The 15,769-nt window shown below is 51.0% G+C and overlaps 1 protein-coding gene across 1 annotated transcript in view; it reads right to left on the reverse strand.

Annotated features, from left to right (window-relative positions):
• Positions 1–15,769, reverse strand: part of Ltbp2 (latent transforming growth factor beta binding protein 2) — a 108,121-nt gene that overhangs the window by 23,252 nt on the left and 69,100 nt on the right. The window contains 8 exon segments of the mRNA XM_048798992.1: positions 640–768; positions 2,888–3,001; positions 3,765–3,804; positions 5,025–5,044; positions 6,117–6,317; positions 6,571–6,735; positions 9,259–9,381; positions 12,548–12,622. Of these exon segments, the coding sequence (XP_048654949.1) occupies positions 640–768; positions 2,888–3,001; positions 3,765–3,804; positions 5,025–5,044; positions 6,117–6,317; positions 6,571–6,735; positions 9,259–9,381; positions 12,548–12,622 (867 nt within the window).

A 15,769-nucleotide genomic window follows, 5' to 3' on the forward strand; every position in this document is an offset into this window, starting at 1 on the left:
GAGGAAGGTCAGGGAGGCCAGCATGCCTTTCTCTGGGTATCTGCCAGCAAACTGCCCACACTAGGGAGGGTGCTATGTGGCATGGAAAAGGTGAGGATGGGGAAATGAAGTTATTTTAGGTTAAAAGCTAAAGGGTTGGCCCATCAGGTCCACACAGGCACTAGGGGCTGGGGTGACTGCTTCCGCTTCCTTCCTGCCTTTTGTCTCCTTCTCCCAGTGGCCCCATGATTACTTTCTTTCTCCTTTAAGACCACAGTGTGTGTGTCTCCTTTGCACAAAAGTATTGCAGAGGGAGGAATGAGGCCCACACTTGATGATTTATCTTGGCCTCAATCTCACCCAGAGATGGCCCCAGTGGTGACAGTGATCTGCTTTGTAGGCAGCAACGTAGCTAGTTTAAGGGGAAGGTGGCCAGGTACTGGCTGGGGTACCTCCCACTCTCCTGGGGCTGGAGAATCATCGGATGGGGCTCATGGACTGGTCTTCTCCAAAAGGTCAAGTTAGCTTTGTCCAAAGTGACTGTGCTTCTAACTCTTCAACCACACGGCACTGCTTGTACACTGCTTGGACTCCCATCCCCTAGTCCCTGCTCCCATCTACCCTGGCCACTAAGAAGGTGCAGGACACCCAGGTAAATACCTGTGCAGTAGGCCTGGCTGGGGTGCAACTGGAAGCCAGGATTGCAGACACATCTGTATCCATCTGGGAGATTCTCACAGGTTCCAGGGCCACAGATGTTAGTGGCTCCAGCAGCACATCTATCAATGCCTACAGGAGACGGAGCAGAGCAGAGGTTCTGGCAAGGTGAAGAGGGGTGGGAGGCAGTGGAGTGGGGTAAGGAACGCCTGGGGGAAAGGGTTTCAGGGTCTAGGATGGCCAACAGAAGTCCATCCCACCTTTGCCAGGCCCCCTATATCCGTGTGTATCATGGCTTCGTGTAAGATCCATGGGGCCTCTGCTGGATCCCTGCACCCTATCCAAGATGGGCCTCTGCTGGGTCCCTGTACCCTATCCAGGATGGAGTTCACAGTAGTGTGTTCCCCTGGCCTACAAGGGATCAGTTTTAATTACCGACAAACAGCTGGGAAGACTGCTGAGCCACCAGCCTGACCTCTCCTGAATGTGGGTGGCTCTCATCCACAGAGCCCAGGGCTACTGTCCCTGGCAAATCCAGCCCAGTTTACCCTGGACAGACAGATCTGTTGAGTAGAATGCATAGGGGAAAGCACTGGGGGAGAATGGGAGAGGAGGGCTGGGCTCTTTGAACAGGGTCTAGGATGCCCTGAGCCTGATGTGTGAGCAAGGACAACATGGAAAGGGTTGTGATCAGAGCTGTCTCAGGTCACTCAGGGAGCAAGAAGCAGACGGACTGGTTGGAGGCCCGGAGAGCTCCTAGAAATAGGCCAAAATCATTGAAATGAGGAAATGCCTTGGGTGACAGTAATTGGGTAAAAAGTAGGGAGACAGGCGCTAAGTTAGGAAGCTGGATGGAGGGCAGACTCCAGGGCTGAGGCCTCAGAGACGGCAGAGAGTAGTTTTTTTGAATTGTATCCCTAATACTAGAGAAGCACCTTGCACTGATAGTGTGTCAAGTGAGTGAATGGATGAATGAATGAATGAATGAATGAGGCTTTCAGCATCTGCATCTCCTTGGGGTCTTAGCCTGAAGCCCACACACCTAGGGCTCCCTGCCTGCCCCTACCGCTCTGAGAGAGCCCTGGATCTCTAAGGAAATGGATGGGAAGTGACCTGTGTGTGGACACAGAGGGCTTCACAGTATTTGCTAAACTGAACTAAACCCAATGTATACACTGGCTACCTTTTCCTGGGCCTAGCAACAAGTTTGTGCCCTTCTGGGGACCTGTGGGGGTCCCAAGCCAGGTTCTATATGCTGCCCAGAGGGTGAGGTTAGGGGATGGCAGGGGAGAAGGGGGATTAGGTAAAAGGCTGAGGTGGGGCTTTGTTACACACATTGTTGAGAGACACTGCTGAGCCTGGCCCAGCTTCCCTATATCCCGGTCCCTTCCTCCAGACCCTTTTTTTTTTTTTTGTCAGAGATTTAGCACTCCCAGCTGAGTCCCTCACCAGGTACATCACATCAAGCTCTGTGGAGCTGAGCCGAGGGGGAGTAAGCAGGGGACCCTGGGAAAGCCCAAACCCCACTCCACTCCTCACTCTCTAGACTGTTCCCTCAGGCTACAGGATCTTTCCCTTTGCTGAAGGAAGTCCAGGGCTGGGGCCACCCTGCCTCCTACTCTAGATGATTAGTCTCTGGATCTCAGTCTCTGAGGCTAAGAACACAGCCAGCCTCTAGAGAGGGCAGGCTCCAGGGCACACATGTGCACAGGGAGCAGCTGCGACACTACCAGTCTGGCTTCTCTTGAAACAAGTCCCCAGACAATGGACCTTTGAGGAGGGCGCATTCCAGAGCAAGGTGGATTTGCCAGGGATCTCCCCCACACCCGCCTCTCACCATAGCTGACCAGAGGGAGCAAGGAGACTGCCTGCTCTTGGCACTTGGACAACCTTGGGTAACAGAACTTGGTTCCTTCCTGAAATCTCTCTCCCTGGGGGCAGGCAGCATGCTCCTGCTCCATGAGCCCCCCTCAAGAGGGTACCCTGATTTTCCTGGAGGCCTTTGAGTAAGCCTCCCCAATACCCTGCATCCCTTCCCTTCCCCATCCTGGGCTTGAGCAGTGTCCCAGGGAGGGCCCCTGTTCACTAGGGGGACCCTGTGCTCTTTATAAAATGAGGCAGGCCACAAAGCCTGGACAGAGTCCACTGGAGTCTGTTCATCTGATTGGAGATGCCCCTACCCTGGAGTCAGCTCTGAATAGTCACAGCTCCCAGGGTTGGGGCAGAGAGCTTCAAGGACTGCTAGAGCTACCTGGGGGGGCCAGGGTCACTTTCACAACAGTGGAGGGGGTCACTTGCTCCTCTTCCCAGGTCTCTGGAATCCCTTGTCCAGGCAGTGGTGGTGTTGGTCTTCTGATGTCATCACCTACAGAAGGCAGATGGGAACATGGCCCCCAGGCTGGCAATGACCCTTCCCTCCTTCCTGTTGTTCAGACTCACAAGAACCTAGAGCCTAGGTGGGTCACCCCTTGTGCCTCCTAGTCTCTTGAAACCTGACCTGGAACTATATAGAGTTAGAGAATTCTAACATGCATTCAGTCTCACCCTCCATTTTAGGAAAGGAGACTAAGGGTGTACAAAAATGGCCCCTTGTCCAAAGTGAGCCAACTTAATAGAGGCAGAACTGAAGCACTTCAATTTTGCAAAGCATTTCAGTGTTTACAGAACTCTATCGCAAATATCAACACCCACTGCCTGACCCAGCAGGGCAGGTGGCAATGTCCATTTTATGGGCAGAAACTCAGCTTCCTGGTTTCTGAGCACAGCTCCAGTGAGAAGCAGATCCACAGTTTCAGGAGGCAAGACAAGGCCCTTGGGGAGAGATTCTGGGGACCCAGCCAACCCCTATTTCAGCTAGTGCCTCCTCTTTGGCCTGGTTTACACACTAAATGGCACCATGAGATTCAGAGTGAGGTGGATAGGGAAATGTTTGCACAGCATCACAGGGTCTCTTGCCAATCCCACAGGTGTTTAGGGCTCCCAGAGTGTGTACATGCCACTGTAATTTGTGACTTCCTCCAATGTGAGGCCCATGGACCAGCTCATGCATTGTAACTCCACTATTAGACTAAGATCTCCCTTTCCTTCCCTTCTCTTTTCCCCAGGAGCTTCTAGGAGGAGGGACTCACCTGGGATCCAGGCAGGTAAGTAGGTGACATTGGTTGTTATCTGTATGAAAATAGAAGGTCACTTTGGATTCCTCTGTCATTTGCATGACACGTGAGCTCCCCTCACACTCACTCCACCTAGGCTTCCTGCCCGCTCCTTCCCTTTCATTAATTTAGGTGGTGATGAGCTCTTCCTGTGTGCTTGGCATCCTGGTGGGCACTTCTATCTAAGCTTTTAATTAATCTGCTCAACTGCCTAATGATGGTAGCTTGGAATACTAAACGAGCTCATGTATGTTTTGTGCCCGCTCAGTGTTGGCACATGGCAGAACATCAGTAGGTATGGTATCAAGGCTATGATCCCCACATCACAGACACAGTGATAGAGGCTAGAGAGGTAAACTAGAGGTAAACTAGACCCCTAGGTCACCGGACCAGTGTGGTGAAGCTGGAACCCAGGGCCACACCTGGTGTCCCTCACAGCAGCTGTGGACAGAGGCAGCTAAGCAGTGGAGAAGCAGAGGATAAAGAAGGCTGGGATATAACTGGGACTGTGAGGGCAAGGAAGGAAAGCCTTGGTCTGGGAGGACAGCCTGTGGTGCTCCTGGTGGAGCACAAGTACACAAGAGACACAGTATTGGGGACGTCAAGTTTGCAGGTTGCAGGTGCAGGGAATAGTAGGGATTGGCAGCCTGGCAAAGGCTGAAGCATGCCCACTTCTGCTTCTAGAATGGTTTCTAGAAGGATGCCCAGTCCTGGGAGCACAGGGGAATTCTGGGCCCAGGGAAGGGAGTTGGATGTCCCTTCTCTGTGGGGCCATTTGAGACTCTTCATAGTGTGCCTATACTTCCCCGTGAGCCACCCGCAGAGACCTTGAGGTATAAGCTAAACTGACTCAGGAAGTGCCAGATCTGGAATGAACTGGAACCAGCTCTGGATCTCATACGTGGCACTGAACACTAGAATGGCACAGTCCCTTCAAACTTCCCGAATGGCCAGACCATCCCCGTCAGAGGGTGCTTACACAGGCTGCTCCATAACCAGGGCTGTTTTTATCACTGCCATGAGGGGACAATGGGGTCTTAGGATCAGCACCTCTCCCCCTCCCTGCCACTTCATCATCTCCCCAAGTAAAATCAATGTGGAGAGGAGAGTCTGTCCTTGGAAGAATAGTCTATTCTACTTTTCCTCCTTCATGGGACACTTCCCTGAGGCTCTAGTGGCTTCCAGTTCCCACTTTCTACCACTTTTACCCCCTCCCTGGTAGGAGGACTTACTCACCTGGCCAGCCTGAGAGTCACCTGGGGAGGTAAAGGTTAGAACATGAGCTTAGGGAAAAGTAGTAGCAGCTCTCTGCCCTTCACCTGTGGCCTGGTTGCTTCACAGTCTGCACCCCTGATCCTGTCCCCAGAGGATGAGCAGCAGAGATCGACTCTTCTTACCTGCCTCTGCCTGCCCTTCCTACCCACTGGGACTGATCATCATAGAAGTCCAAGTCTGCAAGTAGCCCAGCTCAGCCTCTTGCTTGGTGAAGGGAAGTCTTCTGATTTACTTTAAGGCCTCCAGTGACAGAAGTCCTACCCCTCTAGGCCAGTCCACCCCATCAGTCCTATGACCCACCTCCTTGAGCTACCATCTCCTTCTGGCCACATGGGTCACTCAGCCCCCTACCTTGGGCAAAGGGCCAGGGAACAGTGCTAGATGGAGAGGAGTTGCCCCAGGTTTGGCCAGTGCTCGCGTTCATGACAACAGGGGCTCTGTCCTCCCTGTCCTGTCTGTTCCAGATTCCTGGGCCCATTTTGGTGATTGCACAGTTGGCTTGTTCCTAATACACTCACGGCCTCCTGAATTCAGTGTTGCTTAGTAACCTGGGCATGACTTCATGGTTTTCCATAGCACCTGCCAAGGAGCTTCAGACCCAGGCTTTTTCTGGCCGGGCACCTTCTGAGTCCTAGGCAACTGAGCTGGAATTAGTGCTCTGACCCTAAGGTCAGGGCAGGGAACCAAAAGCCTACAGGTGCTCCAGGATTCACTTGCAAGCGCAGTGACCACCAGACCCAAAATCGGGATAGCTGGGCAGGGGATTGAGAGGCTCGGTCAGCTGGGGAAGTATTGCTGCAGACCTCTCCCACCTCTGCAAGCAACCCCCTGGGATGTGGCACTTCTTGACCCCACACAGGAAAGAAAGGGGATGAGGCCTTCTGGTCAAGCCAGGCCATGAGAGAAGGCTCCCAGGGCTGCATACTGCTGCTTCATGTTCCCTTTCCTAATGCCCCAGAAATGGGACCCCAGGAACATAGGATAAACACCTCAAGCTTCTTCAAGGTGCTGAAAACTTAGAGGAAAGGGGAATATCTCCCGCACTCTAGATACCCTTGTCAGGGACAGTCCCAGCTTCAAGCCAGGTGTCGGTGGCTGCCCGGAGTGACTGCCTCTCTGCTGGCTGGGACAGGGGCCTTTGCTCCCTTGGGGGTCCGGCCAGTTCCTCCTCCTCAGCTTTCCTCATGGACAGGCGGATGTCTGAGCTTGAGTAGGTGTAGCCATGGCCAGCAGGGCAGATTTCCCTGAAGGCCTCTGCAAAGCCAGCACAGAGGACAAGCTGAGTGACACAGTTCCTGCAGGAAACCAGGCCCCTCCTTCTCCCTCCCTGTTTGGGACAACTGTGGCAGCAAGGAAGGAGGAAGCCCCAGGCTGGGATAAGCACTTAAGCAGAAAGGGAAGACTAAGAGTCTTCTGGCCGAAGAGGGTCTACCCAGGCTGGGGAAATGGTCACTGACTTTGAGGAAGCCCCTTGATAGCCAGAGCTGGGATGGGGACAGGGGGTTACCTGTGCCAGGCAGGGGACACTTCTCACACTTGCTGCCCCATGCTTTGCCTACACGGCTGCAGCAGCATATCTGCTTGGTGATCTTCTGGGCCAGAGGCAGGGTGCAGGTGGCAGGCCCCAGGGAGCGGTAGCACAGTCCCTGCTGCATGGAGACGGCCTTGTCCGCTGCAACAGACACAACCCATGGTGATGGCAGGTGGCCAGAGGGAGGGGCAAAGTGCAGACTGAGGGCCACGGATAGAAGTGTGTCTGGCTTCATGTGCTCAGACTAGCCTGGCCTATGTCTCAGTCTGGAAACTGGGGACCCTGAAAAATGCTCCCAAGAACTTTGGGAGGAATGCCTGAGCAGAATACTTCTGAGTCTCTTCATGCTATCCACTTGGTGAGGCTCTGGGCGCTCCCTCCTCACGTGGAGTAAGAATGAAGCTTCTTGTCTCCAGTTGCTTCTTTCCAGTATTTACTAAAGTCCCCATATGTCCCCCTTTCTTGTATTTTGACAGTAAATACTGATATATTAGCTCAGTGAAAGATGTGGAGGCCATGCCAGGTTGTAAGAGACTTGATTCATTAAAGGACAAACTAGACTCTCTGCAGGTGAGTGGAGGAAGGGGGAAGAGGACAACAGTCAAGGCTGAGGAGTCCATGATCCTGGGTGCCTTGGTCAGGCTAACTTCAAATCCCTATGCCTACTGAGCTACACAACTCCCTTGGCCTTGGCTTTAGCATGGATAAAATAAGGATGATAATGATGTGCCTTGGTAGTGGGCACCTCTGTTTCTGCCTGTACAGTGTCTGTGCCCCATATTCTGGTATAAGCATCCTGGTTTCTACGGATACTGCCCCATTCCCAGCTTTGGCCCTCTTCCTGGCTGAGGAAGCATAGTCCATACTCCTGGTCAGTGATTGAGTCAGGGATGGGCACTTGCCTAGGAAGGCCCAAAGATAAGAAGCTATGGGACTTTACCTGGGTTGTTGGAAAAGAGATTCTCATTTTTAAATTGAGTTTGCAAGATAGAATGTGGTTTACCATAGCATCTCGCAGCCACTTTGAAGGAGCTATGAAACTGACACAGGAAAGAGAACAAGAAACCACAGGGACATGCTGCAGGTGCCTAGATCCAACCAGCGAGGCCACACTTGCCCCCAACACTTCCTAGTTTTGCCAATCAATTATGTTTTACTTAAGGTGGTTTGTATTGGTTTTCTGTCGCCTGCAACCCAGAGACTCTTGACTAATACACCTTTACAGTGTCGTGGAGATAGGAGCAAGGTATGTGAGAGTGACTTGTCAAGGTCACATGCTACACACAGGTCAATTGTCAGTCAGTTCACGAGCCCTGGATATTCAGGAGCAGTTTCTGCCTCTAAGAGCCAGCTCCTTTGGGAAGAAAGGGTCCTGTCCCATTGGGTTTCGGGGGGAGATGACCCCAGTGGGGACCGGCCCCTGTAGACTGCTTTGCTGACCCTGCTCAAGTGCAGCAAAGGAGGGAGGGAAACATCCTGCCACCCCCACCCACAGGGAGAGGAATCGATGGAGGGGGCTGGAGCGGGTAACACTGAGGAGGAGGGAAAATGAAGAGCTTTCCTGAATTAAGGGTCTCTTTCTGGGCCTAATAAATAAAAGTCACCTTGGATGTTGAACACACGTGCTTGATAAAGGAATCCTAAGTGATGTGGAGGAGAAGGAAGGGTTGGAAGCCCCTCAAGGTTTTTATCACCCGTCGTTGCCCCTGTGATGTTTCCTGAGGGTGGCAGGATGTGCTCTCCCTTTCTGGGCTCCCTCACTCTCCAGGTCCGCCTCCTAAGGTTCCTACCTGGAGACACTGGGTCTAGCTGCCCTTCCCATGGGCTGCTCCCTCTGGGTGGCACCAGAGTCTCACTCCTCCCTGTGGCCTTCCTAGTCCCAGTACCAGGCAGTTTGCAGACCTAAGGGTTGGCTGCTGCAGGTAGTCCTGCTGAGCCGGAAGTGGCTGCATCCCAGGGGCCAGTCAGTACCAGTCTGTTCAGCTCTGGTCTGACCTTCCTGCTCAACAAAACCCCTGTGGGTTGTGTTTCAGCTCTGCCACTAGGAAGTAGGGCAGAAGCTGCCAGCCTGAGTCCCTCCCAGCTGAAAACTACAGGGGTAACTGGAAACAGAGCTGCCTGTGTGTACATGTGTGCCCGCACATGTTAATGCTCATGACTCATGACATATACATGTTCATGGACATTCAAAAGGGACCACAGTATTATGGAAAGGCCCAGGGAACAGTCAGCTGCACCACTGATCTGTGTATGGTCCTTTAAGAAAGGTCACTTAGCCACGTGACCAGGCTGCTAAACTCAGGCGCTGGAAGAAGCAGCCTTGGCTCAACCTGATGCTACAACAGGGATAAACGTGTACCCCAAAGTCAGTGGGGCAGCACATGGGACAGAAATAATCAGAGGGGAAAAATAAGAAATAGAAAACCTGAATTCCAACCTGCAAAGCCCCAGAAGGAAAGCTCAAGGCAGAACTCGAGTCAGTAACCACCTCTCTCTATTCCCTCAGGATGGGCCAATCAGTTTGATTCATTGCTCCAACTCCAGGCTGAGTAGCAGACCCTGGCCCTCGGCAGAGGGTGACAGGGCCCAGGGAAATATACTGTTCTGGGATTGGCCGGTGCACCTGGAGGGTGTCCCCCACCCCTGGTCCCTGCCAGCACTCACATACACAGCGGCTCCGCGACGGATCCAGCATGAGGCCAGGTCTACACGTGCACAGGTAGCTGCCCCGGGTGTTCACGCACTCCGAGTCCTTGCACAGGCCCAGGGTCAAGCACTCATTGATATCTGTAGGGATGGAGGAGAGACCAAGCACCTGTCCCACCGAGGCCTGACAACAGGGAGGGGCTGCTCAGGGGTCTAGGAATGCTTTCTCCAAATAGAACGACAAGATGGCAACAGAACTGCCATTTCTTAAGTGTGATGCTTCTCTCTGTGCCTCAGTTTCTTCATTTGAAAAAATGGGAATAACTACTAGACAGTGTTTTGGGGAGGATAAAATAAGAGAAAAATTGCAAACTGCTTGGTTCAATAACTGGCATGGTCCTAATAGTAAGAGCTCACGTTTAGAGCATGGCTGTCATGCTGCAGAGTATACTGGGTATTTGATGTATACTATCCCATTTAACTCTCACAAACCAATTTGCCAGGTTGGTCCAAGTGTCCTCATTTTATAGATAAAGAAACTGAGGCTCCTCAGCCCTAGTGACTCTGGTAAGTGGCATGCAGAGGAAACAGAAAGGGGGACTGTCTGGGTTGGAGAGATAAATGACAGCCAAGTCCTTTTTTATTTATTCTCTTCCTTGAAAGACAGGAGCACCTCTGTGGAGCCCGAGACCCTGGGGAAGTGTCTGCAGGGGGGGAACAGGAAGAAGGAGGCCAGGGCATAGTGCTGAAGGGGCTGGGAAAGGAGGAGCAGGGTCAGCAAGGGTAAGCCGAGGCAGAGGGCTAGGAGGGCATGTCTGCAGGCCTTGTGAACACCCTCAGTGAGGCTGCACACCCCCAAGCCCACGGGCGCTCGTGTTCTTCCTCGGGCAAGAAGGTGCATTCGCTTCCTCTATCCTGTCTAGAACTTCTCAGGCTGCATATTTTTCCTGCCAAGGGGAAGTCCTAACTCTCACACTCCAAGAAGTCAGGGGACATTTTGGTGACAGTGCCTCTGTGAACCATGATAGCAGCACAGATGCTGAGCATGAAAGGCCAGGGCTTAGCCACCTGGGGCTAGGAGATAAGCCAGGCGGCCAGTCATGAATCACTGGCTCACTTGAAGGTTTGGGAAAATTGGCACAGGAAGAGGGGGCCAAAAGATGACGCCATCAGGACACCAAGGGGTAGCATGCCTTGGTAGGACACCCCATCGGGGCAGAGGCACCTGGAGACATCACTGAGAGCTGGGAAGGGAAACCCATCCACATGCTTCCAGATTGTCCAGAGCGACATGTCTCCTCACAAACCTGATGTGCCTCCCTTCACTTGAGAAGCTTCAGGCCTCCTTGTCACTTTAAGAGGGAGCCCCTAGCTCATAACATGGTATTCCATGTTTCAAAGCCAGTGGGTGAGGAGGTGGCTCTGATGAGATCCTGGCTTGCCTGTACTACCTACCTTCTGTGCCTCCGTAGGCTGGGAGCCCAGCACCTCTCAGACACTCCAGCCAGCTCATACTGTCCCTGTGCTTATTCCCTCTGCCTGGAAGGTCTGCACACCCTTTAGCTGGCCAACTTGTGCTCATTTTTAAAGTCTTGGTTTGGGTATCACTTCTCCCAGATCCTCCCAGTCTGGGATAGGAATCCACCACTGGATCCCATGGCACCCGTCAAGAACCTTCTCTCATTTGTAATTTGTTTAGGGGGCCATCTTTACCTGAGGCAGGGATTGGGTCTTGCCTATTACTGTGTATTTAGCAACTAGCACAGTGATATTGCTCACAGGACTCACTGTCATATTCTTTGGAAATAGGAATGAAAATAGAGAGGAGGGATGGGGCCTGTGGGTGCAGGGATACGTGGGTTCCTTCCCAGACATGGAGACCAGGATTGGCTGAGGGGACAGGACTGGGGGAGGGGCTTGGTGTCCTGTATCCAGCTCTAAAAAGGAGCTCTAAAAAGGGAGGGAAAGGGGCTGGGGTTGTGGCTCAGTGGTAAATAAATAAATACATGTATTGTGTCCATCAACAATTTTTTAAAAATTGAAAAAAAGGCGGGGGGTGGGGAAGGGAAGAAAGCTCATTGAGAATCTGAGAATAGTCAAAAAACATAAAACTCCAGACTGGTAAACTAGCAGGAGAGGATGCTGGGAATTGTTTGGATGTGAACAGTCCTATTGTGCCATCAAGGACAAAAATACAGAGCCCTCCCTGCACCTGCTGTTCACTAGGCCCTTAGCCCACTGTCTTGGAGAAAATCTGACCCTGAGCTAGGCTGGGCCAGAGGCCTTCCCTTTTGCCTGGTCCAAGCACCTTTTCTTATCCTCGTGCCAGAAATTCCTTCTAAAGCCTGTACCCACAAGTAGACATCCCATCACCCAGGCTTCCTAGGGCTCTTCTCTCCTGAAGAGGGATCTAGGGGATCTAGGGTGGCAATCTGGGCAATCACCTGACTCTAACCCTCTTCCTCCAAAGCAAACCATGCAGACCACTTGCCCAGTTGTCCAAGCTCTCCAAAGGGAAGCTGCCTGGACTCCCCGCTGACCTCACCAGCCCCAGCAGCCTCTTACTGGCAGGAGGCATCTGCTCAGATCACAGGCCCACACCTCAGTAGGGCCCCCACTCAGAGACCGATTCTGCTCAGTGGCAGTAGTTTCCCCTCAGTGAAGGCTTCTAGCCCCTTGGCCATCCAGGTCCCACTTCTCACCCTCCCTTAACTTCCAGTAGTGACAAAGCCATGAGCCCCTCCATCACCCTTTGTCCCAAGGTGCCCAGGGGCCTGGCTCCTTTGTGGATTCTATAATGCAAACACCTCAGCCTCAGCTGGCCCTCAGAGCACTGGCCAGGGCAGGGCTGGGCTTCATGGCGCCCTACCGAGGCCACCTGTATAAACTTCTTTCCTTTTCCTGGCTGTGGGGTGAGGCAGGTGGGAAGGAGGCCTGAGCAGCTAAAGGTTCCTTGTTGGGAAAATCTCACAGTCCCCACCAGCTCAGGCTGACTCCACCCCTTGCCTCAGTGGAAATTCCTCCCTTTCCAGGAAGCACACACAGCCCCAGGGGGGTACCTGGCCATGCTCTGGGTGGGCAGGGTGAAGATGGGAAGGAGGAAGGGAGTTTGACTCCCTCAAATGTCCCTGGCTTCCTTTGGCCTCTAGAACCAGCAGCCCCAATAGGTTCCCCAAGCTGATGCCAGTGGAGGCCATCCAGGAAGTGACAGACACTCCTCCTTCTGGGGCTGGGGGTGGTGCTGCCTCCCCCAGAGCAGGCCCGGTCATTTCCACTTCAGCCCAGCCCTGGCCTGGGTCATTCTTACCTTGGCAGTGAGTGAGGTTCAGTCTCTTGTACCCCTGGGGACATTCCAGCTGGCCATTTTCAATCACTGGGGAGGCTGAGGAGTGAAGGTACAGACAGGTCTCACTGGAGGTCCCCTGGGCTCCTCTGTCACCCACCCTGGGAAGTGAGGCACAGTCTGGATGTCCAGCCCCCTCAGCAGCTCTGTGGCCCGGCCCCCTAAGCCATCGCCCTGGGCCACTACACCGCCTCCCTCTCACCAGGCTCCACTCGGCCACCTTGCTAGTGTTCAAAATGATATTGAGTGAAATAAGCCTGGCACAGAAAGACAAATACAGCACGATCTCCCCTCTGTGTGGAACATGAAAAGGCAAACACACAGAATCAGAGGAGAATGTGGTTACCAGGGCTGGGTCAGGTTAGGGCGATCTTAGTCAAAGGGTACAAATTTCAGTTAGACAGGAGGAGTATTCAAGAGTCCTATTCCAGGACATGGTGACTATAATCGATAACAATGTATTATATACTTGAAAAGTCATGCAGAAGGTAGATTTTAAGTATACTCAACACAAAAATAAAAATACCAAAAAATAATTGAACTAATTAACATGTATATTACATGCAAAGTAATATGCATGCTAATTAGCTTGAGTTAGCCACTCCGTGGTGTATTCGTATTTCAAAACATCATGCTGTATATCATATGTATATATGTGTATATATTCAATTTTTGTCAACTAAAAATGTTTTCAAAAATACAAAGAAGAAGGGCCTGGGGCTGTGGTTCAGCGGTAGAGCGCTCGCCTAGCACATGTGAGGCACTGGGTTCGATCTACAGCATCACATAAAAATAAATAAATAAAATAAAGATATAAAAATACAAAGAAGAAAATATTTTTTTCTGACTATATACCTAATATAGAGTTATGATATTACATATAGTATATATTGTACTACATTCATGTTATGCAACATAACACATGTCTCAACAGGTCTTATTTTTTTAAATAATTACAGATACACAGGAGATGTCTGATTGCAGATTGACTAACAAGGAAATGATTACCAGTGTTTTAAGCTGATGCACAACCTGCCTTGATTTCACAATGCCCGCCCCTTTCCACAGAGAAACAACAACCCCAAATAACTGACATGAAATAAAACAGGGGCACATCTCCATTACTATGGAGAGACAGAGTGCGCCCACCTTCCTGGAGAGCTCCTGCTGGTAGCATGCTATTCACAGACCCCTGCCTTTGCTGGAAAGCGCAGGAGACACGGAACATCATCTTTTTGTTTAAAAAATTTAAAAAGGGCAGATACTGCCCCCGCCTCCTATACCCCAGTCGCCTCTGCTACAGTCACCAGAAGTCATTTCTCCTAGAGCAGCTGCAGCAGCTTCCACCACACCTGGAGGTCCTTTCCCTGGGTGTGGCTACCACCATGCCACTGCTACTGTCACCAGGAGGTCTTCTCTCTGAGCGCAGCTACTATCTACTCCACTATCCCCTAAAGCCACTGCTACTGTGGCCTGGAGGTCTTTTCTCCGGGCGCCACTACCACCTGTGTCGCTGCCGACGACCCATCTCCCGCTGCTGCTGCTGCCCAGAGGTCCACTGCCAGAGTGCCTGCAAGGTTTGGTTACACACAGCCAGCTCCCTTGGGACACTGGCCAGTGCCTGGGGACGGGGGCAGGGTGCCAGCAGGTTTACCACCACTGCCATCTCGGGGTACAGCTGCCTCTGTTTGGGGACACTGGCTGGGACCTGGATGTCCAGTATCAGGGTGTCTGCAAAATTGGCTGCTCCTAGAGTCTTCCACTGGGAGTACTGGTGACCGCCATCTTGCAGCTTCTTTTCAGGGTTGCTCCTCTATGTGAGCGCATCCCTGGTGATCTCTCTGCAAATTGGAACAGGATCGAGATCTTGGGACTGCAATGTGACCAAGCCTGGGGTATCTGAAACCCAGATCAGCATGATAGTGAGGGGGTCTTCATAGGCCGGTCTGGGTCTGGCAATCGCATGAAGAATCAGAGACGGGACTGAGAAAACTTTGAACTCGACGCAGTTTTTCAGTTTTCCATTGAATTTTTTTTCTTTCTTTTGTTTTTATTTTTAAATATATATATTTTTCTCTTCTCTAGCATCTCTACTGTTTTGGGGATTGGGTATTTTTCAGACATCAGTTTGTTGAGGACTGTGGTGTATGGATGGTGTTTTGCAGTTTTGTTATGTATTCTTACATTTTAAGTTTTTAATTGTATATATTTTTCCTTTTGCTTGTCTGTTTTTCTGGATTCTCTATCTTTTCTCCAGCTAACCATCAGTCTTTGTCAATTCCTTGTCTATTCTTACTGTAGATTTTTGCTTCTGTCTTCCCTCTCCTTTCCTCATGAACATCATATTCTGCACACTTCTGTTCTCTCTTTGTCCAACATTTGGAATTGTGAACCGTTTTGGCAAATTTGCTGTGGATAGTATGGACAGTAATTGAACTCATGGGTCTCTGTTGCAAGAAAACTGTGGAAGTCTTGACAGGATCTAGTGGGTTTGGGGCTGTGTGTTGTTTGCATTGGGTGCTGTTGATGTTGGTCTCCCCCCTTGAAGGCAAGGTGCTGGAAACCTTCAGGGACACTATAAGTCTGCTTTGGTAGAATTTGTGTGGCCTGAGATCCATACTACTAGATGGGAGAACACATGAACAACATGAAAAAACAAGGGAATAAAATGCCCCCAAAAAACCAAGATGCTCTAATGACAGAATCAAGACAACACAGTCGAAGAAATGTCAGAGAAGGAGTTTAGACTATACATAGTTAAACTGATCTGTGAACTAAGGATAGTATAAGGAGTGAAATCAAAGGAAAAGAAACCACAGGAAAAAAAAGACCACTTCAATAAAGTGTTAGAGATTGTGGGGGGAAAAAACAAGCAAAAGTCCTCTAAATAAAGGAATCAATTAACAAAATTTTAAACTTAATAGAAAGCATCACCAACAGACTAGACCACTTGGAAGACAGAACCTCAGGCAATGAAGACAAAATGAATACTCTTGAAAATGAGTTGACCATGCAGAGAAGATGGTAAGAAACCATGAACATAACATCCAAGAATTATGGGATAACATGAAAAGACCAAATTTAAGAGTTATTAGGATAAATGAAGGAGTAGAGATACAAACCAAAGGAATGCACAATCTTTTCAATGATATAATATCAGAAAATTTCCCAAAACTAAAAAATGAA

This window comes from Marmota marmota, unplaced genomic scaffold (genome assembly GCF_001458135.2).
Source record: "Marmota marmota marmota unplaced genomic scaffold, marMar, whole genome shotgun sequence".
NCBI lineage: Eukaryota > Metazoa > Chordata > Mammalia > Rodentia > Sciuridae > Marmota > Marmota marmota.